The 25,255-nt window shown below is 40.3% G+C and overlaps 2 protein-coding genes across 4 annotated transcripts in view; one reads left to right on the forward strand and one right to left on the reverse strand.

Moving 5' to 3' along the window:
• The window catches only part of GDAP2 (ganglioside induced differentiation associated protein 2), a 65,596-nt gene extending 45,810 nt beyond the window's left edge, over window positions 1-19,786 (reverse strand). The window contains exons 1-5 of the mRNA XM_025934507.2: window positions 19,576-19,786; window positions 10,781-11,024; window positions 9,359-9,498; window positions 891-1,044; window positions 402-490 (exon numbers count right to left, since the gene is read on the reverse strand). Of these exons, the coding sequence (XP_025790292.1) occupies window positions 402-490; window positions 891-1,044; window positions 9,359-9,498; window positions 10,781-10,956 (559 nt within the window). The 5' untranslated portion in view covers window positions 10,957-11,024; window positions 19,576-19,786. The remainder of the gene's footprint in view (window positions 1-401; window positions 491-890; window positions 1,045-9,358; window positions 9,499-10,780; window positions 11,025-19,575) is intronic.
• Window positions 19,787-19,803: 17 nt separating this feature from the next.
• WDR3 (WD repeat domain 3) overlaps window positions 19,804-25,255 on the forward strand; it is a 31,232-nt gene continuing 25,780 nt past the window's right edge. For 2 of the 3 annotated variants that reach the window (XM_086717944.1, XM_086717946.1), the window contains exons 1-3: window positions 19,804-19,905; window positions 22,384-22,585; window positions 23,531-23,740. In XM_086717944.1, coding sequence (XP_086574070.1) covers window positions 22,415-22,585; window positions 23,531-23,740 — 381 coding nt within the window. In that variant the 5' untranslated portion in view covers window positions 19,804-19,905; window positions 22,384-22,414. Of the gene's footprint in view, window positions 19,906-19,926; window positions 20,517-22,383; window positions 22,586-23,530; window positions 23,741-25,255 lie in introns of those variants that run through there. The other variant, XM_025932194.2, reaches the window with a different exon arrangement.

Below are 25,255 nucleotides of genomic sequence, written 5' to 3' on the forward strand. Positions count from 1 at the left end.
AGCTGCTATTTCAACTGCAAAGTGCTACATAAACACTGTATCATGAAATCTGTTTTGACATCATTGTTGCAATATTACAATTATTCTGAATCATGATGCAAAAACCCAATGCGCTGACCATACTTCTCAGCTTGGTATCATTTGCAAATTTCGTAAGCAAGCCTGCAAGCCTTTATTCAAGCGGAGAAAAATGTTAGCCTGGGAAAGTAAATTGAGCTCAGCAACTTATCAATACAAAGTTCCCTCCAGGATGCCATGATTAGCTAATCAACAAATCTTCTTTGGCTATAACTATTTAATTAGCGATAACAGAAAAATCTGTAAGGCTCAATTTACGTGCTGCAACCCAATCCTATTTATGAAGTCCTCGATGTAGGCACAGCTTCGCCAATGTTACTTACGAAGTGCTATGTGTGTTGCATCTTCTAAAGGATAACCTCGTTTTGCAGAATTGATGACACAGAATCCCACAGATGACATTGACTGCTCTCTGTGGACAGAAAACACAAAGCACCAATATTCATAACACATACATATGTAATTAATTTAAAAATGCAGCTCAACTTCTCCTTCCCTACCTCAACAAATCTAGTGTAACAATTAACTCAGTTACGCTATTTAATATTTATATTAATATTATAATTGTACCACTCGGGGGGAATATAGTTCAAGCAAAGATTGAGTAAAATGAGAACAGGTTAAATTCTTAAGTCACCCAAATCCATTTCTCTTATCCTGCTAAATTTGCGAAGATAATTAATTTTGTCTTCAGAATCCTCTTACGTGATTTAAATCCCTCAAAATTTGATTTCCACAGCCAGGTTTCATTTTGAAACCGGGGCCTTTGACAGTGTATGGCATGGTGCATCCAGGAGGTGAATAAGCCGTACTTTGCCAGCTGAAGCACGTTTCTGTAGCAGCTGTACAGGGAGCTCTCAGCAGCGGTGCGATAGCGGCTCTTGTACTTAGGTCCCACTGTGTGAATGATGAACCGGGCAGCTAGATTAAATCCTTTCGTCAATTTTGCTTCACCTGTCCGGCAACCTGGGAACAATGGAGCATGCTTAAGTCATGGAGGTGTTGGGGAGAAAAAAAGTCAACAAAATAAGGCATAAAACAGAGAAGTAATAAGAACTTCATTGAGAAATTTCAATTAAAAATATGGATTGAACACAAACACTGATCTCTGTTGTCAAAATGACAGTGAAGCAATACGATAGGTATAAAAACAGAGACAAAGAGAATGGGAGAGAACATCAAGCAGATAAGCATCATCAAAATTCTGGAAGGCAGAAGGCCTGGAAATAACTGATTCAGCAAGCAGAGAAACCTAACTGCTCACAGAAAAGAGGTCGCCAATTGGAAGCAAGCCGGTCGTATGGAAAGGCGGTGTTGGATTCAAGACAGACTGCTTGGATTCAAATCTCGGGTCTACCATTTTCCTTCTGTGCTACCTGGGCAGCTGCCTGGCCTCTCCAGGCCTCAATTTCCCGTTTAGTGGGAATACTACTGGTACTCACTTCACAGGATGAAATTAGTTAATACATGCAAAGTACACACACGCGTTACCTACCATTCTTGTTGTTACTACGGAACACTGGGAAGGCTCAAGACTTGGAGGCCTATGTACTTCTAAAGGCTACGATGTGAAGTGGGACTAAAAAGAGGAGGCGGAGTTAAGTTTGCATAAGAACAGTCAAATCTGCAACAACCCCTTCCTAACAAGCACAGCAAGGGGATGATTTCTTTACCATCACAGCAGCAGGAACATTTACTCTCTGGAGATGCTGCGCTGGAGAGTGTCTGGACTGCAGAACCCAGGGCGCAGCTGAGAAGAGGGGATTTAGCTAAGGTGTTACACTCTACAGTGAGAGCTTTAGCCTTCTGCTCCTAACTGGTGTCCAAAACACAGATGCCCACGCTTACACCCCTTCCAGGAAACTAAGAGGCCCAAACCAAAGGACTCGCAGACTGTGACAACTAAGGGAAGTTCCCCAACCAAACAACAGGGCTCCTTCTGCTCATCACCTGCAGCTAGACCCGCCAAGCAGTAACTCTTGCCCGTGTACACAGAGCTTCCCTTCACCTTCTCACTTCCTCTATCATAAATACAGCTGACACTCAAGGATCACTAGGAAGTGAGCCAAGCCTCTGACCAAAGGGGGTCAAAACGATGCTCAAACAAGAGAGAAGGCAACCACTGTCAGATAGGTAAGAGAAGATATGGTACCTCAGAAACAAAACCAGAATGTTATAAGATGTTATAAAAAAAAAATATTCAGAGAAGAGGAAAAAACAAAGCACTTCTATAACTGTTACAGCCAAATGAAAACATGTTATCAGGAATGACAACAGATACATTAAAGCTGAAGTTAGGGAAAGTTTCCGGAAAATAAAAAGCTAGAAAATAAGACATGAAAAATTGGAGGATTAAACAAGGAGGTACAAAATCCAATAGAATTTCTTCAAAGAGAGAACAGAGAATACAGAGGGAAGGAAATTATGAAAGAAAACAAATTTTCCAGAACTGAAAGATAAGAGTTTCTAGCTCACAGAATACCCAAACCACATCGAGGTGGAGAAACTATGAAACTGAGAATACCAGAAAGATGAGATCATAGTTTCCAGAGAAAAAAACATTATCACGCAAAGAATCAAGAACAAGAATAGCATCTGAGTTTTCAAGAGCAATAATAAAAACAGAAAACAATGGACCAATGCCTTCAAAACCTGGAAAAGGATTACTAGCTTAGAATTTCATTTTCAGCCAAACTTCCAATTAAGTATGAAGGTGGAAGGTCTCAGTAATTTTGTCCCCACCCATCCTTCTCAGGTATCTCCAGTAGATTTATCCACAAAAATGAAGGAATACATCAAAGAAGAGAAAGGCATGAGAGATCCAGAAAATGGGAGGATTCACTGAATAGAAAAAAGGATTTCCTAGGATAATAACTATACAGCAGGCATAGAGAACAACCTAGAGAGGAAAGAGGATGGTGGATTTCAGGAGGCACCTTGTCAAGAAGAAAATGGACTTGAAAGATAACCAAGAGTTTTTGACTTTACTGAGAGGTTTATAGTCGTATTTAAAAGTTTGAGATTGAATCAGTGATAGTTAGAATATTAAATAATCAAATCAATAACTCAGGAAAATAGCTATACAAAAACAATTCAAATCCGTTTTGTAATAAGCAGCGAGCAATATTTATACAGTCACAATGTTAAGGCTGAATGTCGATTTAATAAAAATTTGACAGACCAATTGGGGAAAGGGGTGAAGGGGGAAGAAAATGTGAATTTTTTTTTTTTTTGTATAGTTAAAAGCAGGGAGTGGATAAGAGTTTAATCTTTAATTTCCACAATAGGAAGTCAACAGAGAATGAAAAAAATCAATACAGTAGTTGTAGCATATTATTTGGAAATAGAAGTAAAATAAGGAAGTTAAAGGTTTGAAAGTATATGCCCCTGAAGAAAGGGAAGGGAAAGGCAAAGAACTGTTGTTTTCCTTTATATATTTCGATGTAAGATTCTTTGACTTTTAAAACCACATATACGTTGATCAATGAAAAGCCGTAAGCACGAACTGATACTCAAAAAAGAGAAAGGGAAAAAAACATCATTTGGCACCATTTGAGGCAGCTCAAATTGGTTTAATAACCAATTCTTAGTTTGAAAAATGGTAATTAAAAGAATTAAGCATTTATGCTGCCCTCTAATAGAAACTAATTCAGAGTAACCACATGTCAGTTATTGGGGAAAGGCTCTACTTTAGAGGAATGTGAGCTAGTAACCAAGGATATGATGATAGGTTTTAGAAAAATACAACTTCACAATCTTTTGTTAAAATTAATTAATTAATTAATTTTTGAGAGAGTGCAAGCGGGGGAGGGGCAAGCAGAGGGGGAAAGAAAGGGACAGAGGATCTGAAGTAGGCTCTATGTTGACAGGCTGACAGCAGCGAGCCCCATGTGGGGCTTGAACCCACAAACTGCAAGATCACATCCTGAGCTGAAATCAGACACTCAACCGACTGGGCCACCCAGGCTCCCCTACAACTTCACAATCTTAATGAAATTACTGACTCAGATAAGGACTATAAATGTTGCTAAAACCATTATGTGAACGTATGACAGGGTCCTGGGTATTCATAGAACTTAAATAACCCCATATTGACTACAGAGGGTAAAACAACTGTACAAATGGAAGAATCAAGCTGTCATCACTCTAAGCCAGAGAGCCATCTTAGTGTCAGTAATGGTCCACTAACAGGTCAATCAGATTTTATACGTCTCCCCATATGATATACTAAGTACACAATACAACATCACCTATGAAATCCTTTAGCCAAATCTGATTCAATTAGATACAACTTCCAGGTTATAGGAAATACAAGGGATAAAGTGACAGACCAAATGGTACCTCAGGGTAAGCAGATAAACCCAGAAGGTGAGCCATCTTGGAAGACATGTTGGCCTACTTTACTCAACAAGTGTCATAAAAAGGGAATGGAGTTGGATGAAAACAAAATCTTTAAAGATACAACAATTAGATGTAATGTGTGACCCTAGATTGGATATTGCTTTGGATAAACTAGCTGCAAAGGGCATTTCTGGGTCAACTGGAAAGTTAAAACTATGGTTTGGGTATTAGATGAACAGCCAAAAGGTAGAATTCATTTGCTGAAGCAAGCAGACTGCAGAACAGTATGTGTATAATTATCTTAAGATATGCACTGTATACATATTATTATTTTGGTAACAAAATATTTAAGAATGTATGCGTACGCCCACATACACATAAAGATCCAGAAGAATATGCGCTACAGTACGAGTACTGGTGATCTGTGTGGTGAAATGTTAAGTTTTCATTTATTTCATAGCTTGTGTGCATATACTTTCTACAATTTACATTTACTGCTTCTGTAACTAGAAAGCAATTATTTGAAAGGCATAATATATATTAAAAAAAAAAATAAAGCAAGTAAGGAAATATGTATTGGGGCAGTTGGCAGAATCAGTCCTGAAGATCTCTGAAGACAGACTACAGACACAGAAAAGAATTTTAAGTGTTCAGGATACTCTGGTTTTGGGAATCGCACCTTTTCCTTAATAATTGTTAACCAAAATGCAGAACTCTGGAGACTAGACTCATGCTAATAATAAGCACACCATTCCCAACCTTCCACTTGTTCTGTCTAGCCCAGATTTCTTCTAACCCAAAGCCTAAATCCTGACATCATTATGAACAGTTAAAACACAACCCTGAAAGTATCTTTAATTCCTGCAGAACAAATGCAAATTTCTTGAGTAAGTTCAAGTTCACTCCAGCCGAAACTCTGTCCAGCATGCCTTTTACCTCTCCGCTAAGGAGCGCTGCTGGTACGATAACCTGAATATCGGAGCAGTAAAGATTAGTTAGGACTTTTCAACTTCACTTATTTCTCTCCAAATGCTAACATCCACAGTAAGAAACACAAAAGTTGTTTTAATCCTTATAGCAAAGACTCCTATTCATAAGAGAACAGAGCAATCAAAAAACTCAGTGCGTGTACTCCCATCCTAGCAAATGTGCACATTAAGTACCAAGTGACAGAACATTTAAGTAGCAAAACTACACAGCGGTCCTGATTGCAGGAGAAAGTATTTTCCTTCTCATTTGCACATGGAGACGCATAAGCTCTACACTGGAGAATGTTCTGTGTGTGCCTGAGAAAAATTTGCACTCTGGTGCTGTTAGATGGATTATTCTGGGTATGCCTATTATATTCATTTGACCCCATAGTGTAATTCAGGCCCGCTGTTTCCTTACTAATTTTGTCTGGATGATCCATCCAGTGTTGAAAGTGGCATACTGTGGTCCCTGCTACTGTATGGCTATTTCTCCATTTAGATCTTTTTTTTTTTAATTTTTTTTTTTTTTTAGTATTTATTTTTGAGACAGAGAGAGACAGACCATGAACAGGGGAGGGTCAGAGAGAGAGGGAGACACAGAATCCGAAGCAGGCTCCAGGCTCTGAGCTGTCAGCACAGAGCCTGACGCGGGGCTTGAACGCACGGACCGTGAGATCATGACCTGAGCCGAAGTCGGCCGCTTAACCGACTAAGCCACCCAGGCGCCCCAACCATTTAGGTCTTTTAATGTTTGCCTTAAATATTTAAGAGCTTCTACATTGGGTACATACATATTTACAACTGCTACATCCCTTTGATGAACTGACCCCTTTTTCATCATACAGTGACCTTCTCGGTCTCTTGTGACCAATTCTGACTGGAAGTCTATTTTATCTGGCAGAAGTACAGCCACTCTTGTTCTCTTTTGGTTTCCATTTGCACAGAGTATCTTTTACCATCCCTGCACTTTCAGCCTACACGTATCATTAAAGCTAAAGTGACTCTCTTGTAGACACTATACTGCTGGGTCTTGTTTTTTTATCCACCAACCACTCTGTGTCCTTTGATTGGAGACCTTAGTCCTTTTATGCTTAAAGTAATTGCAGCTAGGTAAGGAATTACTATTGCCATTTTGTTAATTGTTTCCTGAGGTTTTTTTAAGTTCCTCTTTTTCCTCTCTTGCTGTCTTGCTTTGTGATTTATTTTTCTTACTGGTATGCTTTAATTCCTTTCTCTTTATCTTCTGTGAATCTATTAGAGGTTTCTTTTCTTCATGAATATCACGAGGCTTACGTAAAACATCTTATAACAGCTATTTTAAGCTGTTAACACATTACCCTCCTCTGTGATGCTACTGGTGACATAGTCTGATACTGTTAGTGTTTTCAATAAAAATAAGACATCATCACTGCTGAGTCTAGTTACTTAACATCCCAGGGAGTTTGTAGTCATTCACCTGCTACTTAAAGGGTGCCTCCACTACTCCTCTGGGTACAGGCACACAGAGACCAAGGAGACATACAGTTCCTGTCCTCATGGAGGTCAAAGTTTAATGTGAACCCCATCATCATATAAACAATTTATGAAATTACTATTGTCATAAGAGCACAAAAGAAAAGCAACACAGGCTGGGAGCACGTATCATAGGGAGATTGGCAAATTCTGAAGTAAATACGAGGAAGAGAATAAGCAAAGACTCAAGAAGAATTAAGAACTGAAAGAGCAAAGTACATGCAAAATTGAACAAGAGCTAAACGATCAGTTTGGTTCAAGTACGGTAAGGGAGGGAGAAAGGGACATGGAAGGAGCCCGGAGGCAAGTGCCTGAGATCTTGTAAGTCCTTGGACACCAGCTCAAGGAGTTTGTGTTTTAAATGTCACGGGAGGCCACTACACGGTTCAAAGCAGGGAAGCAGTAAGAAGGGATTTACAATTTAAAAAGCAAATGCTTACTGTATGTGGCAAATAGATTTAGGTAAAGAAGAATGAATGTAGGGAGACCAGTTGAAAGGGAAGCTCCAGTCAGGGAACGATGGTAAGACAGGCTAGGTTGGAGGCAGTGGTGATAAGAGACTCAAGATATATTTATGGCTTGATGACAGCTTTTATGTGGGGGATAATGAGGAGAAAGCATTAACCCTAATTTTCTGCGTGAAAAATGGGAGAGAATGACGATGCCATTTTACTGATAGCAAACACTTTCTTATATAATAAGGGTTGTCAAACTGGGCTTCCCCATCCTAAATTTGGAGAATTCAGGTTTTAAACTTACTGCAAGACTTTTATATTCACCCCTGTCAGTGTTTTCATTTTTGGCTCCTGGTTCCAGTCGGCTCAGAATATTTAAAACTCTTTGGTCATCCAACATCTCCTATTAACTCCTCTCAACTTTCTATCATCTACAAATTTGGGGAGTCATGCTTTGCAATCATTTATGAAGCTGTTACTGAAAATGTAAAAAGGGGACAGGATTAAGTATCCAGCCTGCAGTGCATCATTAATAATCTTTCCTCAGGTTTGCAGAGACGCATCAAACAATTGGGGCCTGTAACTAACAGCAGCAGTAACACTAAACACTAGAATGTACTTTGAACTTAATGTCTATTATTTCATTTACTTTTCATGATACTGTTTCTATCCCCAAATACTCGCTGAGCTCTTGTGATGTGTCAGGAACTGAGGTAGAGACTATCATCACCATGCCACTTCAGAGAGTAGGAAACTCAGGCTCAGCGGTGAAGTGACGGGTTTTACACTACACTAGTTAGTGAAGGGCAGAGTTACAACATGAACTCCTGCTTAGAGACTCTCAGACACATGCTGTCAAATACTGAGGTTTCATTTGTATGCTTACATTAAATTTGATTACTTTCTTTCTCTTACCCTTTCGTCTAGCTCTAAGGTGTGAGAACACACACACACAGGCCGTAAGGAATTTTTCCAGACCAGCTTCTCTATTACCTTTATCAAAGAACTTGTCAGTATTATCTCTACTGCATTTTCTAATTTCTACATGTTCTTCCCGGTATCATGTTTTCAGTTTAATTGAGGGCTTTTTTCCTCCTTCAGCTATCATAAAGTTCAGTTTCTTGATCAGATGATGTAATTCTTCTCTCTCTATCCTCTCTTTCATGGAATCAGCATTATTAAGCATTCCTCTTCAAATTCTAATATTCTTATTAGGTTAGAAACCAGTTTTCACTGATAAATGGTAGAGATCAAAAAAAACTCAAGATTTTATACAGGTGATATCTGTTATTTACATTTTAAGAACCATTGCTGTATTTCCTAAATACCTTTTATAAAATGGGCTGACTGAATTTCACAATATTCTATTTGGGCTCAAATAATAGTAACTTGGCTTGCCAGGTTGGTAATTGAAGAAAATGAATGCAAATAAGGTAAACAAGATTCTGAACTAATGGAACTCTTCCCTGTCTCCATTTCTAATGAAATATTCTCAGAAGAAGGTTCTGGTTAAAAAAAAAAAAAAAAAAAAAGCAAGTGCAAAAGTAATCGAGAATATATTTGTCCTTACAATGCATTTTGGTTTTATCACTAAGTCAACTTCATTTCCAAAGTGCAACATTTACTCTCCTTGAGGTATATGAAAAATTCTCTATCAATATCAAATAATGATAGAATTTTTCAGTTTGGAGAAAGGATAGTTGTTTCACAAGGCTTATTTGTGCAAGAAAATATACAGCCAAGAAAATGCTACCAAAGACTTAGCTGGCTATAGTACCTAGCATTTTTAAATTCAAGAACATGACAGAGGAGTTTTAGTGAGAGTAAAGTCTCAGTGTTCAGTTTCTAACACAATGTGGGGCTTTCAAAAGCTGTTTTTATGTAGTTTAAACAAAAACAAAACAGCTGCATCTACTTAGTATTCTCACTAAATGCAAAACATGCTTCTTTAAATATCAGAAATGTGTCCTAACAATAACATACCTAGGAAAACTTACTCACCCTTAAGTTTCTGGAGGTCCTCCTTCAAATCGGGTCCTGCGAGCATGAAGATACTCTCTGACACAGGGTTCTTATCTGTAAGACTTTCATTGCTGGTATTCACAATGGCCGTACAGTTCAGTAATGCCACGTCTCCTTTCCTGAGGAAACGATGAACAAAGAACAAACGTGGGGAAGAGGAGGGAGATAAAAAAGCTAACTGCTAATTATTTCAAAACGTTCTATCCTCACTCCCCTTACAACATTGGTTTTGCTAGCTCACAAGCTTAAGCAACGGTAGAAAAGGAGTTCCGGACTCAGGAAGACTAATCTGGCATCTTAGATCTTCAATGCAAACGCTGCAAAGCTGCTACCCACAGAATTGTGTTCTTTCTTTCCTTCTTCCGTATTGCTTTCATTGCAACAGAGTGCTTATAGAGCTGAAAGTGGTTGGCTTCGAGAGTTTACCACAGCAGCATTATTCCTAATAGCCAAAAAGTAGAAAGAACCCAAATGTCTAACAACTAATGAACTAACACTGACAAATGGCATAGGTATGTATATCCATACAGTGGAATATTATCTGGCCATAGAAAGGAATGAAGTACTGATTCACACTACCACATGGATGAATCTTTAAAACATACCAAGTCACAAATGACTCCATTTACATGAGATGTCCCCAGTATACAAATCTATACACAGAGGAAGTAGATTAGTGGTTGGCTGCAGCTGAGACATGGGGAGACAGGGAATGACTGCTAACGGGTAGAGGACTTTGGGGTGATGAAAATGTTCTAAAATTGACTGTGGTGATGGTTACACAACTTTGTGAATACACTAAACACCACTGACTTCTACAATTTAAACTGATAAACTGTATGAGATGTGAATTCTCTCTCAATAAAGCTTTTTTTTAAAGAAGAAAGGCACTACTACTAACAGACGCAACATAGGTGAACTTTCGAATGATCACGCTGAACAAAGGTGGCCGGACGAAGAAAAGAGTACGTGATTCCATTTACATAAAACTTTGGAAAATGCAAATTGATCTACAGTGACAGAAAGATTAATGGGATGTGGAGTCAGGGGGGGCATGAAGGAGGGATTATGCAAGGACACAAAACACACTTTTGGGGGTGATAAATATATTAAGTTGGCTGTGGTGATCGGAATGGGAGAGCAGGCTCACGGATATACACATGTCAAAGTGTACCAAAGTGTACACTTTAAAAATACGCAGCTTATTGTATGTCAATTATACCTCAATAAAACTGTGTAAGTATGTGCAAAATGATACGTTAACAGAGCTAGGGCTCACAAAAAAGTTTAGAAGAAGTTATGAGAATAAAGGAGTTTAGAAGAAACAATGAGAAAAAAATAATTTAGAAAAAAATTACGAGAATATTATCATATTTTGGTATGATTTAGTCAAAGAATTACCAAAGAATCACTTTCCCGCTGATATCCTTGTTGTAAAGAAAAGGTGATCTAACAGTATTTTCTTGCAATGTTTCAGCTGCAGTATCGGAAGTATTTAATTCATCTTCACATGAGTCGCCCCAGCTGGGTAGCGTATCCACATCCACAAACTGGGAAGGGGCACCCAAGGGATCCATGGAATGGGAACTTCAGCTGGTCTTTCCCCAAATTTCTCAGCAATTCAATATTCACTGGAGACTTCAGCCTAAAAGAAAAGAAAGAACCATTTTAACACAAGTACAGATACTACTTTACTTCCATTAGATCAAAAAACAAATCTCTACTGTGAAATGCTCTAATAGTACATTGTGTGATTAGTCACTTAAACACTCCATAAAAATCAATATACAACAAAGAATTGCTATAGTTTCCCTAAAGAAGAAAGGGGGATTATTGAAGCACAAATTCTTTTCAAAGAATTATAGTCATTAAAATAATCACATGACCCACCAGTTCTACTTTCTAGAAACACAGGACAATTCATTCAGCATTCACTGAGTGTCTGCTATGGGGGGGCGGGGGTGGTGCTAGGTGCTGCAAGAGATACAAAGATAAATAATATGCACAATTTAAAGAGTTCAGTGGAATGATAATATGGGGATAAGATCTTACTCAATGATAACTGAGTAAGACAAAAGGAAAAGCGGGGAGGTTCCTGCAATCAAGTATAAAAGTTTGAACTTAGTAGAGAAGCAGACGGAGAAGAAGGCGTGGATTTGAGAGGCAATATACTTACAAAGGAAGAATTAACAGGACTGGACAATTTACAAGATATGGCAGGAGACAATGATGCGGTAGGAAGATGGTTGTACAGAAACGTAGAAATTAGAAGAGGGTGATAGGAAGACACACGGTATCAAGTACTACAGAGAGGCCATGGGAAATTCAGCATGAGTAGAGGCTATTTAATTTGCCAAGAAGCCAGACAGCTGTTGCAGTAAAATGCAGATTCATTCATCCAATAAATCTCTATGAGCATCTGTCATGGGTCAGGTATTGTTGGAGGCACGGGGGATGCACTGGTGAATAAGACAGCAAGTCCATGCACTTACTGAGCTTATGCTTCCTGGAGAGGAGATGATAAACAGTAACCAAACAGGCAAGCAGGTGTCTAAAGAATGACTGAGGGCAATAAGTATTACAAGAGAAAAGGGGATATCTGAGTAGAGAGCTAAACAAAGTGAGAGAGCAGGCAACGTGAAGCCCTGCAGTGTTTCAGGCAGAGGAAATAGCAAGAGTAAAGGCCCAGAGGGCAGAAAGGAGCTTGGTGTATCCCAGGAAGGGTGAGGAGGCCGATGTGGATACAGTAGAATAAGCTAGGTAATGAGTGGTGGGTGACTGAGGTTGGTGAGAGATGGAAAGGCTGGATGATGCAGTTTGTAAGCCCTAATGAGAAGGTTCGGTCTTATTGTAAACAGGAGGGGAAGCTGTTAGAGGATCTTGATAGAGGTAATGACTCAATATAAACAACACCTGGTAAGATTACTCTAGCTACCGTGAAATGGAGTGAGGGCGAGAATAAAACCAGAGACCAGGGGCGCCTGGGTGGCGCAGTCGGTTAAGCGTCCGACTTCAGCCAGGTCACGATCTCGCGGTCCGTGAGTTCGAGCCCCGCGTCGGGCTCTGGGCTGATGGCTTGGAGCCTGGAGCCTGTTTCCGACTCTGTGTCTCCCTCTCTCTGCCCCTCCCCCGTTCATGCTCTGTCTCTCTCTGTCCCAAAAAAAATAAAATAAACATTGAAAAAAAAAATTTTTTAAAAAAACCAGAGACCAGTAGAAAACTGCTGCAGGGATCTAGGTGACATGGTGAAGAAGGTGGTGAGAAACGGTTGGATTTGGAATGTATTTTGAAGGTAGAGGCCACGAGACTTGCTAAATGGCTGTGAAGGATGAGGGAAAAGAAAAGAATCAAAGGTAATTCCTAGATTTCTTGCTCGAGCAACTGAGTAGATGCTAATGCTATTTACAGAGAAGAGGAAGGCTGGAGTAGGTTGTGCAGTGGAGTGATAATCACAGTCGTTTTTCCTCATATGTTTTTGCACGTGTTAAGTTTGAGATGCTCCTCATATGGCCAAGTACTGAAGTCAGACATGCAACTGGCTGTAAGAGGCTAGAGCTCAGAGAAGAGGTCGGGGTACAGATATAAATCTGGAAGACTCAGCGTGTGGGTGGCATTTAAGGCTATGGGAACCGGACATGATTACCAAAAGAGACCATACAAATGGAGAAAAGAGATCCAAGGACTGAGTCCTCAGGCAAAACTTATAGGTTGGAAAGAGGACAAGTCAAAAAAAAAAAAATGATAAAGAGGAATAAAAGGATAGGGAGGAACACCAGGAAATAGCCTAAAAGCCTAAAAGCCAGGTGAAGAAAGCATTTTAAGGAGTGTTTGAGAAGATCAGCTAAGGGAAGTGCTACTGAAATGCCGAGTCACAGGGCCAAGAACTGATTAGTGTGTTTGGTAAGTTACAGATCACTGTCACCACTGAGCAGGCAGATGATCAGCTAGGCTGTGAACTTCTTGTTAGAATTTTCTGTGTGACCTTAAGGTTTGTTGTTAGAGAAGGAGAACAAACATGCCTTTCTTCATCTAATTCCTTGGTGTTTCTTGCTGAGAAATGTGAGATACTAAATGGAACGAACCATGGATTAGGCACAATATGTTAGCTCCTGCGCCAGCACTGTGGCGTGGGAAGTGTGATCGTTTATATAACAATTTCAGAAAGGCCTTATAGATGATACCATGATAAAACTATGTAAGAGGATTATTCTTATTCGATATAAATACGCCTTTGAAATTATTTTGAAATAAATTAATTTTATCAGAAGTCAGTGTTTAATCCATCCAATTGGCCTTTGAAACTGGAGGCAATCACGAGATCTGCTGATCTGTTAACAAGTATGCAAACCTGAGCTGGATAAGCTGAAGAGAGGACAAATAGAGACATTTATTTTCCACAGTTGAACTGCCTGGAGCTCAATGGAATGACATTTTGCAGAAATTCATACTTAAAAAAAATTATTCACAGATTTCTGAAGACAATGACTCATGCTGAAACTTAGCTACAACATAAAAAAGTCCATTAAACACAGAGTTAGTGTTCATTTTGCAAACTCGAGTGCCAACTTTCAGAACAAAATTACTTCTTTATTTTTTATTAAAAAAAAATTTTTTTAACATTTATTTATTTTTGAGACAGAGAGAGACAGAGCATGAACAGGGGAGGGTCAGAGAGAGAGAGAGGGAGACACAGAATCCAAAACAGGCTCCAGACTCTGAGCTGTCAGCGCAGAGCCCGATGCGGGGCTCGAACTCACGGACCGCGAGATCATGACCTGAGCCAAAGTCGGACGCCCAACTGACTGAGCCAGCCAGGCGCCCTCAAAATTACTTCTTTAAAATAACTTTTCTAACTCTAATATCCACTTATAGAACATTTGGAGGGGGGAAGTAACAGGGGAAAAACTCCCCAATTTTTATGTAGTTCCTATCTTTTTCTATGATAGGTGAAATCATAATGTATGTACAATTTTGAATCTGGCTTCTTCAGTGTTTTAAGATAAATCCTTCCACGTGCAATTACACTGTGAGGGAGAGGCAGGGTGGTACAAAGTAAATAAATTAAGCTTAGGCTCTGTTATCAGCAGACCTGAGTTTAGGTCTAGGACATAACAGTTGGGTCATCCTTAACTGCAAGCCAGGTTTCCTTACTTCGAAAATAAGAGTAATCTACTTACAGGGTTATTTTGAGGATTATACAATATAATCTGGCACAAAGCAAGGTACGATGAAAAGTTACCTGTTACAACTTTCTCAGAGCCAAGGTGAAAGTCACCTGCACCACTGCTGAGATAACGTTATGGCTCCACGTGTGGCAAAGACCAAAACACTTGCTGTCAAAGACAGTACCAAATAAACCAAACCAACTGCTGAATTAAGATACACTTATTTATCTCAATGTCTGCCCTTATAATGATTTGTTAACCCCTAAAACCCAGATCAACCCAACATCTTTTTTCTCTCATTCTAGTCTTATGCTATTAGAAAAACAGTATCCTGTCTGCTGCCAAGACAAATGCATGTTTTCCGAGGCCCTCCATCAACACTATTAGGAAATACTAGGAAACTGTGTTAGTAATTCTTGGGTGACCCTATACTACACCATATAGCATTTGCGGTGGACATCCTCCAAGATGTCCTTCAATGATGCCAATTCCTGATATCAATGCCCGGGTACAGCTGCCTCTGACAATGAACAGGGCTGGCCCATATACCAACCAATAGATTCTGCAGAAATGATAGTATATGACTTTGAAGGATGAGTCATAAAAGATATTGTGCTCTCTTGGAGTGCTTGCTCTGAGAAGTTAGCTCCTACGATGTGGGATACTCAAGAAGCCCATGAGAAGGTCCCCATGGGAAGTACCTGAGAGTTCCTGCCAACAACCAGCATTGATGCCCAGGCAGGTGAAGGAATCCCCTTGGATCCTCCAGCCTCAGTTGGGCTTCAAATGACTTCAGCCCCAGCTGACATCCTGACTGCAACCTCACGAGAAATGCTCATGAACCAGAACCACACAACTAAGCTGCTACTGAATTCTGAATTCCTGGCCCATAGAAGTTATAAGACAATACATACTTATTTGCCTACTATGTCCCAGGCATTCAATTACTTAAGTATTGTTAGATGCTGAGATTCTACTGGCAGAGGGAGACTCACAAAAATCACACAAATATATAATCACAGAAACAAATATACTGCATAGCTGAAATTTGTGAGAAGTGTTCTGTAAAGAAGAACAAGGTGGAAAGCTAACTTAGATCGGAGAGAATGTCTCTTCCAGGATGCGACAGTTGAGACCAAAAGTAGACAGGTTTTACAGAAGTGAGGATAAATCTGGAAGCTGCACTTTTAAGCCTGCCCAACTGCCTTCAAATAATGCATTTTACTCCACTTTACCAGCTCTCCTCTAAGTGAAAAGGTAATAACTCTTCCTTCACAATATCTGATCTCTCCTTCCCCTCTGTCCTCCTATTCTTAAAAAAAAAAAAAAAAGTCCTACCCTATTTCTTCTTCAGATGCCAGCTAAATGCTTCATTCTATGACCTAACTTCATAAACATAATCTGTTTTGGAGATTATTCAACCTACTGCAGTTTTGTTGGCACCTCTGGTAACAATGCTAAAATTGCTCTTTCAAGGTCTAACAATGACTGCCCAAATGTTAAATCCAGGAGCTAATCAAATTTTAGTTGCATTAACTATTGGTCATTCTTTCCCTGAAACTCTACTATCCTCTTTGACAGTACACTAGTGGGTGGTTGGCTTGTATCTCCGATCACATCTTATCCATATAATTTGTTGGACCTCCTTCCCAGATCTTAAAAGTCATTGTGCCCCTTAAGATATTGGGTGCTAAATGAGCAATAAACATGCTTCAGAGCTCTCAAAGTTGAATGGCATTCTATAGAAAGTGTCATAGCATTTAACAAAGAATAAATTCTTTTTCACCTCCATCTCTAAACAGAAATTGGTATTTCTCATCAAAAAGAGATTTAAATCTCCCCTTTTCTCCAAACACACACCTTGGCAATAAAGCAAATGGAGCAGCAAAGCCAAGCTAGGCAGGAAAATTTGATCCTTGATACTTAAGGAATATGGGTTCTTAAAATTTTCGTGTCACAGACCCTTTTGGGAATCACATAAAAAGATCAAGACCTTTTCACCACCCAAAATGTGAGTACATGAGCTGATGTAAGGAAAGATTTGCAAATAAATTTGAGAAGGTTCCCAGACTCTGATTAAGAATCCCAATGACAAAACACAGAGTGCTCAGGTGAGGGAGGAGGGAAAGGCAACACAGTGCTATGTAGTTAAAGCCAAATTTTGGTTAACATTAAGGAGCAAGACCTTCCAGTGAATATCAGTTAATCAGTTCTGTACTTTACACAGGTTCATAAGTAAACACTAAACCTTAGTCTAAAAGGCTCCTGAGGCAAGACTTCTATGTCCCAGGATCAAAAAGTCTACAGGAGACAAACAGAAGATTCTAGAATAGATCATATCTATTTCCTTAGCCATACTATCTTAAGGTTACCTTCAATATCTTCATGAATGATGACCTAAAGATAAATCCTTTACGATTCAAATGCATAGTGAGAATAAACAATTCTCATTACCCTATGGCTTGTCTATTTCCTCAAATATTGTCAATGTTTAGGTTAAGTCCTCATTTGTTTTTAAACAAATCTGCAATCCTTCAGTTTAAGAAGTGCTCTAAATAAAGCTTTATATGAATAATTGTATTGGCTAGAGGGATTAGATTTTTATTGTTCAAGACTAGGCAGGGTCAGGCAGAATAGCCTAGATCACTGTCTCAAGATAACCTGGTTTTTGTCTGGATAAAAAGAAAATGGTATCATTTAAAAGAGAAAAACAAGAACTTTAAATCTGTTTGCTTGTTTTTTTTTTAAATGCTTACATTGTTTGGACAGGCCTGGGTAAAAGTACATAGAGAGCTGGTCCATGCTTTTGACCTCCATTAATCACCAGCTCTCTTTTCACTGTGTAAACACAGCAAAACAAATTACAGATTTACCCTTCCTTATGCCTTATATTTCGGTATTTAAAACTTCAGGGCACATTAGATATTCATTTAGAGTACCTCCATCCCAACACCAAATCTATCATATTTATGAATTATTCTATGCAAATAGGAAGAATAACCTTATTTTTAAGTTACTTAGGTGGAACAACAAACCAAGGCAATAAAGATATGTCAACAATAAATACAGTTTAAGAAATATTTCTAAGTGGTATCAATGGCCCAGGTCAAATTTAACATTATCATTCAAAACCACTGAAAGCACATGCTCCAATGGTGAGTTCATAGTACCACCTTCATATTAAAAGAACTTCATTTAACTAGGGGCACCTGGAAGACTCAGTCGGTTAAGCATCAGACTTGGCTCAGGTCATGATATAACGGTTTGTGAGTTCAAGCCCCACATTCGTGTCTGTACTGACAGCTGGGAGCCTGAAGGCTGCTTCAGTTTCTGCATCTCCCTCCCTCTCTCTGGTCTTGCCCACTTACACTCTGGGTCTCTCTCTCTCAAAAATAAATGAATTAATGTTAAATGTTTTAATAAACATTTTTAAAAATAAAGAACTTTACTAAGTTTTAATTATTAGTATTAATACAATTAATACAAATTGGACAATGTGAAACTTATGAGAAATTAGGGTTATTCTCTTTAAATACTGTATGAATTGGGAATTTTATAAAATGCATTATCTTGGCACTCAATCACAGCTGCTCTTACCCCAACTTTTATTAAAATTATTTTTTCCATTTGTGATTGTCCCTCCGCATATTTCATAAAATATTAAGAGAAATTTTAAGTAAAATCATGACTCATTCAAATATAAAAATGAGTAGGTATCCAACATTTTATTTAACTCAAAAGCAAACCAGACAGGTGGTAGATTGAAGGGAATTCCAAAATTGAACATATTGATCAGGAATATTGAAATGAACGTACAGGAATGCAACTTCCAATGAATCTTTAAGAGGACAAAATCTACATGTCTATAGACAAAAATTATACAGTATTGACATTAGTTATCTAGAGTTCACAGAGTTGTAAAATAGCTTCCTTGGAATAGCTTTCTAGATAGAATCTAGATTATGCAGTTTTCTACTGAAGCATACATTTTTTCTAATTATATAATGCATATCACCTATAGGAGATTTTAACTATACACACCCACCTAAATGCTCCCTTCCCCCTAACATTTACTGAAATAATAGTTTGTTGCCACAATTTCCTCCTTTCTCATTCATCCAAACCACGGTAATCTTGTTTCAAAACACATACAGTGCTACATCCATCTATAGTCTCAATCACTACTATTGCAATTTTCTTGAATATGGAAGACCAGCTGCACATGTGTTAAGAACTCCAGAAACGTCTGAAGATAATCAGATAATTTAGATAAATGTCTCATTTCTAGGTTGACTGCAGACATCTTGTTAAATAAGCAAAGGCAAAGGCTTATTTCCATCGTAGAGCTTTTTGTTAGCTTTAATTTTCCACAACTACACACATCAGAACTCATTTCTGAACATTTCTGTGCAGCCCAAGAATAGAAGCGGACAGAGCTGCAAGACAGAAAGCCTAATTTCCACTTGGTGACAGAGTACCTAAACCTCGATTACCACGCAAGGAGGAGTCAGCACTGGTCACTTCCCCCTCAAGCGGCCAGGGAGCGGAAACACAAAGCCAGACCAATGTCACTCCAGGGACTGCGGGGATCCAGACAACTCAGCATCCTGGGCTCGGCGCCTATCCAGCCCTGACTCGACCTGCTCTCGGTTTGTGGAACGTCCCGTCCACACGCGCGGCAACATACACTTGACCGTGGGGCTGTAACCTGCAGGGGTCCCAGCCGCCCTATCTCACCTGCATCCAGGGCGCGTGCCTCCCCAGTGACTGCAGCACCACTGGCCCTGGTACCCAAGTCTGCCTACCCTGTCTTCTTGTCGATAAGTCGTCCCCGACAGTGCTGCGGGCCAGAAGAGCCCGACCAACCGCTGGGGAAGAAGTGGCAGGCTCATTCTCCCAGAGGGCAGACAGCACTAACCCTCTCCGTCCGCACCCCCAGCCGGGGCCGAGTCCGAGCGCCTCCAGCCGCGCCCCCCGCCCGCTCCGCCCCGCTTTCCCCCCCCCGGCCCGGGTCTAGGTCCCGCCTCTCACCGCACTCCGGCGGTCCCATCCGGGCGGCAGCGGGGCGGGTTAAGCTCCTCGCAGAAAGCGGCCGAGCGGCATCCCCGGACACCCCCGGCCAGGAGCTCGGCGATCAGGTGAGGCAAAGTCCCAGGAGGCTGGAGTGACCAGCTGGAAGAGCTTTGAGTGGCGAACACGGCTTCCGCTACCGGCCGGCCCTCACCAACCACAGCCCACACGTACGTCATTTCCTCCTCGAAGGCAAAAGGAATGCCGGGCGGAAGTGGGTCGCGGAGCGGACCCGGAAGGGGCGGGTACTGTGGGCGGGTCCAAGCGGCCCGGATCCTCGTGGAGGCCCAGGTGGGTAAGGTGGGGGCCAGGCGTTCCAACCCCGTTTCTCGCGGTCCTGGCTGAGGCCTTCGGGGCACCAGCACCAGATGAGGCGGGGGCGTTTGCGGTCGGTTGCTAGGGTGGAGTGGAACCTGAGCGACTGCGAACCTACCGACGTCCCCGGAGGCCACCTGCAATCGCCTGGGGCTGGCCCCTGCGGTAGTAGAGGTGCCGCGCGTCCAGCGGCTCTCCAGAGGATGCTCGGGCAGCATGATCCGTGTGCGGAGCCCCCTCGCTCTGTCCTGACTGAAGACTTGGGTTAGGGACGTCTGACGAGTCTGTCGCAACGTCCCAGCCCTTCAGTGCATCATAGCAGCAACGTATTTTGGGGATCTGCGGCTATACCTGGAAACAGGGATGGTAGGGGTGCGGGGGAAGGTTAGGTCATGACCCCTCTCTAAAAGGCGTCGAGATCTGTGCACGTGAGACACAAATGACCAGTGCCAAGTTGTATGGAAGGTAGTTTGAATACGGAGGCAATTGAAAAGGCTGCGAGGATTGGTCTAGCCTCGGAGGAAGTGGGCCTCAGAGAATAACACCGGTTTAAAAAAATAGGTCACGGACAATGCACGTTTTTCTAGGTGAGAGGAACAACGTGAAGAAAGCAAGGTGGCAGGACAAGGAAGGAAACCAACTAACCTGATAGGAACCCAGTGGCAAAGAGCTGGAACAGAAAGTATCTTACATCCCTTTGCTTAGTTTCCTTGTCTGTAAAATGGGGGTAAGAATAGTACCGACTTTGAAGGTTATTGTGAAGAATTTTTTATAGGTATATTTACAATACTTTAGATGCTTTTCTAAATGCCTTACGTGTATGAACCCTTTTAATTCACTCAATTGCTATTTGTCATTAAACAACCACATATGTTTACTCAGGTGTATTCATTTAATACATCGCTATTTGTAAGTGCTCTTTAAGTCTTGGCTGCTATAGTAATATTTTTTTATTAATGAGCCAAAGGTTGCTACAAGGTTTTGAGCCTGAATGGCTGGGAGGGTTGTGTGTCTTAGAAAAAGGAACAAATGAGGGGTTCTGGAAGCAAGGTAGATATGTTCAAGGAGATGCTGCAAGGTCTTTTGAATGGGAATATTTCATAAGTTTTTGGAACTCTGTTATTTGTATTCACATATATGGACAAGAATAGAGATGTAGGTGTCCCTGGGCCCAGGCATCCTATATGAAGTCTCCAAGGAAAATACTGTGGAAAGAATTGGTAGATGGCCAAAGACTACCAAGAGGACCAATTCTAGTTAAGGGGCTGGAGAAATAAGAGGAATTGGGGAAGAATTGATCAAATGGCATGGGCTAACAGCATTATCACATTGTTAATCTTTTCTTGATTTTTAACTGGCTTTTGTTGGTTCTTAGGTGAGGAAAAATGAGGCCACTAAGTGATTACTAAAAGAAAATATTAAAGAGAGCTGGCATTGATTATTTTTCTGTTAAGGTAGGCTGAAGGAGAGTGTAATCAGAAATAGTTTCTGTAGAGTTAAACCAAATGTAGAAACCAGCAACAAAACGCAGCTCCCAGAAAAAGGGTGTAATTTCTGTTTGGTGTTGTATTTTTTAAGATGCATAGGTGTTTGGGACACTTTTCACTTTGTATCAAGACCAGAGAAGCTTGACTTATCTTCTTCACTTGTATCTTTTGTCAATAACCAGTGTTTCAGGGGCACCTGGGTGGCTCAGTCGGTTGGGCGTCCAACTTTGGCTCGGGACATGGTCTCACGGTTCATGGGTTCGAGCCCCACGTTGGGCTCTCTGCTGACAGCTCAGAGCCTGGAGCCTGCTTTGGATTCTGTGTTTCCCTCTGTCCGTCCCCTGCTCTCTCTGTGTCTTTGTCTCTCAAAAATAAATAAACATTAAAAAATTAAAAACAAAAACAGAAATCGGCCCTGGGAGGTAATGTGAATGTGGCTCTCAGCAATCTGTTTTCATGAGACCTCTAGTGATTTGGATATGTACCTGAGTTTGAGAACCACTGTGCTAGAGGATAATGTGCCATGAAGTTAAGGATTTTCTTTTACTCAACATCATATCTCTAGTATCTAGTATCTAAAATAGCACTTCTCCAGGTAGTAGGATTATAGTAATTGTTTACTGTAAATATATTCAGACTCTGTCCATCTCAGTGTAAAAACTTTGATGGCGGTTGAATGAACAGAAGTGAATTGTTGAGCTGCCTTGAGGCCATATGTTGGTTATTTGTGAGGTGGGCACGACGAGATGACCAATTTGAAATCTGAAGAATGAGGGCTTACACGTGAGTCAACAGCACATAAAAAAATGAAGATGTCCAGGTATTATGTGAATGATTTATTCAGAGTAAATAAAAGCGAAGAAGCCACAAGTTACATGCTTTAACTACATGATAAACAGTTGGTGTTTGCTGGCCTCACAGAACCCAGACACCCAAGGAACTGAGTTTTCTTTGTTTGCGTGCACAGCTGCCTCACTTGTGGAACCAGACATTACGACATGGGGCTCACGAAGCAGTATCTCCGCTATGTTGCCAGTGCAGTCTTTGGCCTTATTGGCAGCCAAAAAGGTAATATTGTCTTTGTGACACTTCGTGGTGAAAAAGGACGCTATGTGGCAGTACCAGCCTGCGAACATGTGTTCATCTGGGACTTAAGGAAAGGAGAGAAGGTAAGCCAGAAATCAATGAGGTTGATAACTGATTTATACGTATTTGAGGATGGGGAGGCAGAAGTGGAAGATTTTTGTATGTGTGTGCCCCTGGAAGAGAAGTCTTTCTTTGGGCCTAGGTAGCAAGTAACAGGTTCTATTATGTTCTTCTGCACTAAATTCTGAAAACCACACCAAACAGCAGTTTACCTCTTAGGTATCTGTTTGTAGTATTTCCAGGTTAAGTAGTTGTCATTATTCCTGACATGTTTGGTTTTCTCTGCCAGTTCTTTATTTTTCAAGTTCTTCTACTTGGCCTCGCAACCAGTTATAAAATATTAGCCATTTAAAAGGAATATTACTCAGCTATGTTGATCGAGTCTTTTTCTCACTTGTACAGATGAGGCCCAAGGTTGTTAAACTAGGTTTTGATACTTTGTGACTGAGTTCCCTAAACCTACCACTTCTGCCAAACCAAATTGAGGCGTTTTGATCTTGTCCACTTACTATGTGACTCCCAAGAGGTTAATACTTGGATGCTTGTTGCCACCCAGAGTTTCTTGAGGATAAACCATACAGCACTCTAGTGGCACACAGATTGACTTCTTTAAGATGGGGCTCAGTTAAAGCGAGGATGTTTTTATAACCCTATATGGAAAGTCATTTGGTGTTAACATAGGATAAGGATTTAGTAATTTATCACTTGGGAAACTTTCGCACATTATTATGCTAATGTAGGTCTTCGGAGAATATAATTTTACCCTTTCTTGAGTGTTTCATTGCCCAGCACAAGTAATAATTCCTCTATTAAAGAACTTGAGATGAATTGTAGAATTTTATTATCATTCATAAGAGTGATCTGGAATTATTGACGTTCTTAATTTTATTGTCCCTGATTATTCCCACACTTTTCCTTTGATGACGTGTTTAACTCCTGTACATCGTTTATGATTCTTAAAATTGCAGATCCTCATCCTTCAGGGACTTAAACAAGAAGTCACTTGCTTGTGTCCCTCCCCAGATGGGCTGCACTTAGCTGTTGGTTATGAGGATGGGTCTATCCGAATCTTCAGTCTCCTGAGTGGGGAAGGAAATGTGACCTTCAATGGACACAAGGCAGCCATCACTTCCCTGAAGTATGATCAGCTAGGAGGCAGACTGGCTTCTGGGTCCAAGGTGAGACTTTGAATCAGGTGCCCAGATTTTGATTTAGTAAAGGACTATAAGGCTTATGTTGAAGCTGGTTGTTCACAAAAACTGATGGGTGAAACTGGGTTTTTGGTGTACAGAACAGTATAGATGGTGGAAATAAAGGGAGAAGGATGAGTATGAATTGGGTGGTTCATTTTATTTCCTATCACGTTCTCTGATAAAAGCCTGTTGGTGTTGTTGGTGTTGTTTTTAATCTTTTTAATGTTTATTTTTGAGAGAGAGAGAGACAGGACAGAGTGTGAATGGGGGAGGGGCAGTGAGAGAAAGAGACACAGAATTCGAAGTAGGCTCTAGGCTCTGAGCTGTCAGCACAGAGCCTGACACGGGGCTGGAACTCATAAACCGTGAGATCATGACCTGAGCTGAAGTCGGATGCTTAACTGACTGAGACACCCAGGCGCCCCAAAAGCCTGTTAAATATAGGAGCAAGATGAGGGTGCCCCAGATAACTATTATATAACATCATTGTGGAAGTGCTACTTAAAACAGTACACTAGGGGAAAAACAGATGAGTCAAGAAGAGACACAGTGGTCATTCTTTGCCATTAAGTCCAATAAAGTCCACAGTCATCAGTTTAGAAGATGCAGTATAAAAGATTGCATTGACAGGGGCGCCTGGGTGGCTCAGTCGGTTAAGCGGCCGACTTCGGCTCAGGTCGTGATCTCGCCGTCCGTGAGTTCAAGCCCTGCATCGGGCTCTGTGCTGACAGCTCGGAGCCTGGAGCCTGCTTATGTTTCTGTGTCTCCCTCTCTCTCTGCCCCTCCCCCATTCGCGCTCTGTCTCTCTCTGCCTTTCAAAAATGAATAAATGTTAAAAAAAAAAATTAAAGAAAAAAAGATTGCATTGACAACAGTAGGTTAAATAACAGAAAAATACTATAAAACCATACTGAAGAATGTAACAGAAGACTTGAATAGAGATACAAACCATGTTGAATGGGAAGACAAAGATGCTAGTTTTTTCCAGTTCACTTATATAGATAAAGCAATTTAAATAAATATCTCACAAGTTTTTGTTGTTTTTTTGAGAACATGACCAAATTATTTAAAGCATGAATGGAAAACAAATGAATCAAAAACACCAGAAATTTGGGAAAGTTGAATAATAAAACAGGGCTTCAGGTTTGTTTGTTTTTTTTCAGAGTTAGATTTTTTTAGGAGGTTTCAGATACTAAATGCATTATGAAGTCATAATTTAAAATGTGTTAATCTGGCATCAATGCAAAAATAGGTAGATTATTGCAACCAAATGGGAATCCCAGACTCAAATCCACTCTCATGTTTCTAATTAGTATATTTTAAAGATAATGTTTCTGGTGTGTATAAAAATGATGAATTACTCACAAAATAGTATAGGCAATTGGCTCAGTATGTAGGGGGAAGTTTTGAATTAAAGCTTTACTTTATGCCATATGCAAAATGAGTCACAGATTAGAAACTTAAATAGTAAAGAGTGATATTTTAAGTACACTAGAAGAT

Source organism: Puma concolor, chromosome C1 (assembly GCF_028749965.1).
Source record: "Puma concolor isolate L17-30 chromosome C1, mPumCon1.1.hap2, whole genome shotgun sequence".
Lineage (NCBI taxonomy): Eukaryota > Metazoa > Chordata > Mammalia > Carnivora > Felidae > Puma > Puma concolor.